We start from the raw sequence: 8,882 nt of genomic DNA, 5'->3' as shown, positions 1-8,882 counted from the left end.
TATGCTAAACTTTTCTCTGTCTCTTATTTTTTTTGCATTTAGTTTTTCCTGACCCTTACCACTGTCTAGTCCTAGTTTAAAACTTCCCTTACAGCTGAGTTAATAGCCTTAGCAAACAAATCAGCCCCTATTCTATTTAAGTGTAAACCATACATTCCAAAAAGTTCTTCTTCCACTGAACTGATCCCACAAGTCCAACAAGCCAATCTGCTCATCCTTACTTACTAACCTGAGCCTGGCATTTAACCCTAGTGACCTACTTAGAACTTCATCCCTACAGTTAATTTGAGCAGTATCTCTGACAGAATTAAATATGGCCTTTTCTTTAAATGCATTTATCAACCCCTTGTACTTATTAACTAGCTCCTATGACTTACCTTTCTCTTCACCATTAACTCTACATGCACCATAAAAACTGCATCTCTGCTAGCCCCGTTTGTTATATCTCCTGCTCTGTCAGTTGTATCCTCCAGCTGTGCCCCTGGATAGCATAATCTTTTCTCCCAATTTAGTCCACATGCTATTATATGCACATGCCTTATCAAGGAATCACCTATAACTGTAACCTTATCATCCTTCTCTGACCCTTTTATTTCCCTTCCTTCCAATAGTTTCTCATCAGTAGAATCCAAGGGCTGAAATTTGTTGCTCAACAGAATAGGCTCATTGCAGCTAAATTCTCTAATTTTTATCCTAATAGTACTCTTTACACCCCTGATCTCCATACTGAGACTGTTTTTACAGAGTTCATTCAAAATTTAAGGCGATGTTTAATTTTTATAGCTGGCAATCTCATTTGTTTACAGAGTCATAAACTAGAAAATCAGACCCACTTTCCACGGCCACTTATCACATTCTCTCTTTCATAAATTGCCAATAATATTTTCTGACATTTTATACTACATTATTTATAACCAATAAAAAGGCAAAGTTTTGATCTATCGAATGATGTATAAAGTACAGAGTATTTTCAATTTTATCTTAAGTTTAAAAGTTTATCTCATGGTATTTAGATCAAGTAACAAAGGGAATTCATTTAAGCCCCTCTTTTCCTAGTTAGAAAGCTAATCAAATTATAATAGTTATAGGACATTGTTTGCTTTGTGTATGCATTATTCAGTGTTCTTAGGTGTACTATTTAAGTAAATAAAAATTATTTAGTGTACTAGTGCCATCATTACAAAAAAGAAAAAGTAGCTTAAAATTCATCAGTAACTGACAATAGAAAAACAAGAGGTGAAAAGAAAGTACTGTTGTTTTTACTTTTCCTATACATTTTTTATTTATTGTTACAAAAGTAACTAAAATGTAAAAATCAGAAATTTATTAGGTTAGATTAGGTAAGATAATTTAAAAAAAAATTAAAATTCTTCTTGGCATATGTGGGAGTAGCTCAATAGGGTAACATGAGCTATGCATTTGATGAGTGATTTAGAACTTGTTTGGTGAGATGATTAGTTAGACTCAGCTCAAAGGGCAATAAAACATCAGCATTAAGTATAAACAGATGTAGCCTGTTATGAGCTTTAAGGTATTTAAGGTGAATAATTTTAGTTTCCTTTTACAATTTGCAGTCATTCTGAAAAGAAAAAAAGAGTAATATGGATTTATTTGTTGTTGTTTTTGTGGTGGTTACAAAGTAGGTTAAATTGACCAAGTCTGTAGAGTTATTTAGAGAAAATAACATAAGATATAGTTTTACTGAAAAAAACGTTTCATATTTATTTAGGAGATTTTAGAGTTTATGCAAATGAAATTTGTAAATTTTCAGAAGAATAAAAGTATATCTAATCTTAACATAAAAACCATTTTGCACTCAGAGCAGGCAACAGTAAATTCATATGTTTAAGAACAAGTCTTTAGTAAAGATACTTAACTCTCTTATTATGGGCATACTTTTCTGCATATGAGGTTTTACTGAGTTACATTCAAACTTTAATTAAACTACTTTCTTATCATGATATATGAATAAACTTGACATAAAAATGTAGCTAATAATACAAATTGTTATATTATATAGATTTTAGGTTCTTAACTTTGTAAGGCAATATTTTTAAAAAATTCTGAATTTCCTCTAGTATGAGATTTGTGACATTTGCTCTTTAGGTATCCTTCTCTAATTCATTTACCACCTCTTCAAAAAATATGAAATTTAACATAAATTACCCATTATAATGTTTCATTGCTCAGGCAAAGCAAAATTTTTGTAGCCTTCAAAATTATTTGGTTACATAAACTAGAAAATCAGACCCTTCTTATCACATACTCTCTTTTAGAAATTACCAATAAAACCAAAGTTTCAATCTGTCAAATGATGTATTATATTACATTGTTTGCTGTACAGAGAATTGTCTGTTTTGTTTCCAGTTCAAACTTTATTCCCATTTGAAACACATTGATGAGCTTAGCTGAATTTTTAATGGCTCTTGTTGTATAGTTAGAAAGCCAGAAAAGTTGTGATAGTTATAGGACATTGTCTGCTTTTTGCAGGTCATTATTCTATGCTTTTGGTGCATTATTCAATTAAATGAAGTATTTAGTGAATTTCATGTTAAGATTAAAAATACTTTTCTTCATTTGAAAAATCTTAACTTTCATTTGCATAATCTTTAAAACTTTCAAAATAAATTTCAAACATTTTCTTTCAGTAGAGTTTTATATTTGATATGTTATTTTCTCTACTCTAACTCTATATGAGGCTGGTCAATTTAACCAACCTTGTAACCAAAAAAAAAAAAAATCAAAATAAATCTTTTCATTCGGAGCATTCAACACTTTGACTCCATATATTCATGGAGAAATTTTTAATGAAAATATTTCATTAAAAATTCTGTTTTTTTTTGTACAAATGACTCTTAAGACTTGTAAAATTTCGTGAAGATACACAAAACATATTAGAAATTATAGTGTTGCAACTAAAGATCAATTTGGGGTCAATGTTTAGGTCAAATTGACTGAGTCCGTAGTGAGAGAGTTAATTAAAAATTTAGATTTTTGTGTACAAAAGACTTGTAATGTTTAGTGAAACATTGCCAGATTTTGTGAAGATACACAAAACATATTAAAAGTTATAATATGGAAACTGTAATGGTTACTTTGTGGTTACAAGGTTGGAAAGAGTTGATGGCTCTTAGTTTTCATAGGATTTCTTATAAATTCAGAATCTCAATAAAGTTTTGTTATTTTAAATTTTATTTCTATTGAAAAAGAGAAAAGAATGAGTCATTACTTACAAATTTATTAAAGTTTTGAAAGTAATGTACTGCTTGATTTTTATTTTAAGAAAAGGAAAAGATGTCTAAACAATTAAACCATACACTGCTGTTAATTAGATTGTTACGATTATATTTTTTACTGGTAAAATAAACAGACTACAAAATCTTTGGAACCTAAAGTGAAAGATAAAAGAACTGCTTTTGTTTGTTTACAAATTTTATTTTTGCTGTAAAAATCAGCATTGCATATGAAAAATACAAGAAAACTCTAAGCATATTTAACTAAACAGTTTAGGTCTGTCAATATTACTTAAACGTTGAATCCAGTATTGCCAGATCGCACAGATTAAATTGTGTGAAGTTTTTGAAAAATAACAGCATTTCAGCCTTTTCTAGAATAATTCAAGATCTTTTATCAAAAATATGTTTCCTATAACACTGAAAAGTTTTATGCATGCAATGTTTGTGTGGGGTGCACTCAAGTATCATTTGGCAATGTATATTAGTATGAGAAATCTTGCAGAATTTGTTCTTTAGGATCTAAGGGCACCTGTTTTTTTGGACACTAGATTTTCTGCAAAATAATTGTTCTGTTCAGTGGTCATCAATAAGTTTTGTTGAGATTGAGAAGTACTAACAAGCAAGGACTCCTTCTCTGCAAAACTCTCCCATGGATCACGTGGATTGGGTGCATCTTTTGTTGGTGCTGGAGAGCCCTGACAGCCAGACTGTATGAAGTTTCCTTTCTCAGATATTCCTGTAGATAATCTATTCCTTTGTCTCATCCTATGTCAATGCAAAAGTAATGATGCTCATATCTGTCATCCAGAATTTTGGCAATAACCAACTCTTTGGATGTTTCAAGCATTACAAAATATGTTTCCATGTCTTTCTTGATAGCTATTTGTAGAGTTAGAAATATTTTTTGATTTTATTAGGTTTTTCTACAGTGTGATGCAACACAATTATGTCAGATACACGAGCTTCTTCAGAGCTCAGTCAGTGTATTTATTCTTCAAATTTTAGGATCATGCAGATGTTTTCCATCAGGGTCCATTGAGCTGGTAAAGTTGTCTTGGCGTTATTTTCAGAAGCATACATCATCAGTGCTCATCACTGTTCAACTTTCAGGTGGGTAAGATGAGCTGTTCCATCTTGTTGGCATGTATTGCATGAGAGACCAACGTATTAAGAGCTCTCTGAAGTATGGCACGCTCCTCTGATGCAGATTGATGAGCACTTGAAAAGCCCCACATTTGATCAGCTGTACCTCTTCTATTGTCTTTTGCCATATGATTCAAACTTTAGAGAATGTGCCAGGAATCCTTGGATAGGTATATTATTTAACCACATAACTTTTCCCATGTTTTGACCATTGTCTCAAAGCACCATGTGAACTTTTGTTTAGTGCAATTTGCCATTTTTGAATGCAATCAAGCTTATCCTTGCTGATGTTTTTGCTTATGTGCATATGTGTAAGATGTCTCAGCTAAAGCAACACAAAAAGTTTAGAAAAAGTAAGGTCTATTCAGCAGATAGTGATGGCCAGATCTGTGGTCCAAGCATTGGTTGTACTACTGAAGTGTAAAATGTAAATTTTGTTATCATCATGTGTAACACTGTTTCTTGTACATATATGTTTTTGTTAGAGAAGACCCTTTGACTTGGAATTGATAATGCGACTCCAGTATTTTTATCAGGTATATGAAGCCATATCTTTCAACTTTGGAAAATGACTGCTCATCCTGTGCAATCACTATCACTTTGTTGATTTAACTTGTTTGCATGTAGTCTATCATAAGTGGACTTGATCAAAATCCTTATTCATTTGAACCATTGTATTTTATTTTTCAGATGGCTCTGTAGCTCATCTTTCTTAATTTTTTCTTCTTTTCTCAGTCATTTGTGCATACTGAATAGGATGCTTGTTTTCAGGTGATTCATCAAATTTGATGTCCACAAAACCTTTTGGACTGGGTCCCCTGCTTATAAACCCTTCAGATAGCAAGGATTTTTATTTAGTCTTTGCTGTCTTTAATATTGAAAATTTCTCAAACTGGGCTTTATGTGTCATAACTGAGCTTTGTTGATAATGCCAAAAGGAGCGAAGAGAAAAACTGTAAAAATGCTACTATGTTTAGAGGCTAGTAGAAAGCACTAGGGGGCCACATGATGCAATACTTTTGTGTATAATGTATGTGCAAGTAGTGTCATGCCTCTGTAATATTGTAAAATAATCCATAGATGGAAATGCTATTTCATTAACTAATTCTGCACTATATTAATATTTGATTAGATTTTGAATCAGATTGAATATCTATGACATCGCTGATTTTCATTATGAATATTATAAATCTCACCCATAGTATATTCACACAAATTGTGTTCAAAACTAAATATATTATTATTTTATAGTTTTTTCAACAAGCTTGAAATAATTCCTTTTTCAGGATTTAGATTTTAGAGTTGTTTAAAACAACTTTCATGTAATCTTAGCACAACTATGGCACCAATATATATATATATAAAAGGACTACATTGTGTCTTCTTTTTGTTTTCTATTCCTTCTGTTGTTGGACAATTTTATTGTTTTCATCTTTGTTTATTTTGAAGGTAAAATTAAAACTGATAAAAATTGTTAAGATAGTTTTGCATTTATTTTCAAGCCACCAAACCAACCATATCAAAACCCAACAAAACAGATCATGGATTTAAAACTTCAGCTGATGGGAGGTTGATAATTACAGAAGAAAAGAAAGAATGTAAGAATGAAATGCCTTTGCTTATATAGGTTATTTATTTTAGAAAATAAAATGGTATATGTGAAGATAGCTTTTCATGAAATTCAAACCAAACCAAATGGAAATTGATTTATTCTATGTTATCTTTTTGGTGTGGTCTCTTTTATTAAAAAAAGAAGTATAATGAGTGAAATATTTGTAATGTTTTCTTTAACATCTATCTAAAAGATAATTTTTTTCACCATTTAATTTAGTCTTATACAAATTAGAATCAGCATAGGTACTGTGAAAGATATTATTTTTTGTGTGTGTACTATATCTACTATGAAATGGTTACTTTCTTTAACTTAAGACCTTTAACTTGTTCATTTGAAGAGTACAGTTGTTCACTGTTTGATTTAAAGTTTTTATATGAAAAAGAATCTATTTCCAATATTTCTTGTAACTTGTTCAATTTTTCAAGCTCTGAAAAGGTTGTCAGCTGGTAAAATTCACCTAACAGTTGCACAATAGATTTTGTAGCAAAAATATGAAGTATTCTGTAACATTTCAAAGATTTTCAATACAACATCTGGAATATATGCCAGAAATGTATTTAATATTTTTTGTAAAGGAAACCTGAAATTACTGTTTTAATCTGTGTTTATTTTGAAGAGAAAAGTTGTTAAGTGAAATATTTGTAAAAAAAAGTTATTTTGTTATTATGTAATACAGCATATAACACTATCTAAATTACTAGGGAAATCTGAAGATGAGGATACAGAAAAGTTGTTAAGTGAAAGATTTGTAAAAAAAAAAAAGTTATTTTGTTATTATGTAATACAGCATATAACACTATCTAAATTACTAGGGAAATCTGAAGATGAGAATCTAGAAAAGTTGTTAAGTGAAATATTTGTAAAAAAGAGTTATTTTGTTATTATGTAATACAGCATATAACACTATCTAAATTACCAGGGAAATCTGAAGATGAGGATATAGAAAAGTTGATGGAAGCCATGGAAAAAACATTCAAAGTATTTTTGGTTTGATGTCTTTGTTGATATTGTAGGCTAATTTTAAAGACTACTGTGTACATTTACATTATTTAATGTGCAGTTCTTCATTAAACTGTAAATCTATATTTCTAGTTCTTTTTTATCTATTACCTTTACAAAACTGAACAAAAAGAATAATTTAATTTAGTTTAAGTGATTTTTAGTGATTTCTTTAACTTTGTATTTTACTTTTCTTATAGTATTTTTATTTTTAAAAAGATAGTTTTTTTGTATCTCTTTGAAATATACTATATGATTTGCTTTAATAGATGATTTAGTCGAGCTCTTGTATATTTATTGTTAACCACAGTTTATTTCTTTCTTATATGTGAGATGAATTTGCACATACTATGAGTATAAAGGAGAAGAATGGATAAATGTAAATTATAAAGTATATTGATTTATAGGAATGGTTTTGACACCTAACATCATAAAGGAATCTGATCTAAAATAATCAGTTTAAAACAATTTTTCACAGACTATCCATAAACATGATGACAACACAAATGTGAATTAAATTAAAAGACAAAAAAGTTTTAAAAGTCTGGTTTACATAAAATAAGCAGTTAACATTTATTAGAAGAATTAACCCTCTCTCTTATAGCAAAGTTATTCATCTTGAAATGCATCTCACACATGAGAATTTTGAAATTTATGGCAAATGAGGTAAATAACTAATTCTAGGCAGAGAAGATGTGACACTAGAAGCTTCTTTTTTTTTAAGTGATCTTTGCAAACAAGAAATATATATATAGTTGAACATAAGATTGTTTATTCTGTGCAATAATTATATTATTAATGTTCTTAAACCGAAAATAGTTTATTTTATTGTATTTCAAATATATCTATTTGATAAGATGAGAATGTCCAAACAACCTAACACACCATACTTAGGTTATAGTTATGGTGATCAGATATCAGTCATTATTTAACTAGTTAATTTTTTTTACTGTATACCATTTACTAAACAAGCTAATAATGTGTGTTTTGACTGCTAATCATAGGTAAATTTATGGACTTACAATCTAATCCTCAGTGTTTGATTCCCCGTAGTGGACAGAGCGGATAGCCCAATGTGGCTTTGCTCTAAAACAAACAAGTATTCAAGGAAATCCAAAGAATGATTGTTTTTTGTTGTGGTAGTGGCCAGGATTCATCTTGGTGTGCTATCTACACCTACAAACTTGAATCAACAAAATATTTGAATGGTTTCAAGAAGGTCATCTAGGCTTTCCTGACTTGTATGCTAGGTTGACTGAGTGTGTTATCAGTTAGGTAATAGCAAAATGCTTCTTTTATCATTTCCCTTTTACTTTTGTATGTTCCATACCCCATTATTTCAGTTATATTCTAGTTTATCATATGATCTTCTCTGGTATGATGGGCTATTGCAGATGGATTAATATTACAGATTATTGTATATTTATTAGTTTATAATTTTATTACAAATCTTGTTCATTCTGGAAACTAGACAGTCTATGACACTCATCTTTTTACTGTTTTAGTGGTTTAATATAAAGAAAGCATAAAATAGCAGATGGATCTGCTCGTTGTCTGACCAAACATCTGATATGTCAGACAAAGATGGCTTCTGTCAGTCTTCCAAACTGGAAAATGAAGGGCAGTTGCTGCAACAGTTCTAAGGCCTGATGAGATTGTCATAGATATACAATCTATTAGCAAAAAGCTGAATATTTAAGTGTTTTGGGAGTAAGGAAGACTTTTAAGCTTAGCTCCATATCAGACAGTATTTAAAAAGTGATATTGAGTCACTGGAAATGTCTAGACCACATTTGATTTGGGCATAAATTTGTCTGGCCAGATCAAAATATTTATTTTAAACCTTCTATACTCAAGTTATTTATCTATATCTATGGGTTTCCTGTAAA

The 8,882-nt window shown here is 30.0% G+C and overlaps 1 protein-coding gene across 2 annotated transcripts in view; it reads left to right on the top strand.

Moving 5' to 3' along the window:
• LOC106464195 (RRP12-like protein) overlaps positions 1-8,882 on the top strand; it is a 150,038-nt gene that overhangs the window by 132,902 nt on the left and 8,254 nt on the right. Inside the window, exons 30-32 of one of the 2 annotated variants that reach the window (XM_022391898.1) lie at positions 4,242-4,346; positions 5,882-5,977; positions 6,914-6,972. In XM_022391898.1, coding sequence (XP_022247606.1) covers positions 4,242-4,346; positions 5,882-5,977; positions 6,914-6,972 — 260 coding nt within the window. The remainder of the gene's footprint in view (positions 1-4,241; positions 4,347-5,881; positions 5,978-6,913; positions 6,973-8,882) is intronic. The other variant, XM_013924320.2, reaches the window with a different exon arrangement.

The sequence above is a fragment of the Limulus polyphemus genome, unplaced genomic scaffold, assembly GCF_000517525.1.
Source record: "Limulus polyphemus unplaced genomic scaffold, Limulus_polyphemus-2.1.2 Scaffold1585, whole genome shotgun sequence".
In the NCBI taxonomy this organism is placed as follows: Eukaryota; Metazoa; Arthropoda; class Merostomata; order Xiphosura; family Limulidae; genus Limulus; species Limulus polyphemus.
The sequence above is the reverse complement of the archived record's forward strand: the minus strand, read 5'-3'. Positions and strand labels throughout refer to the sequence as shown.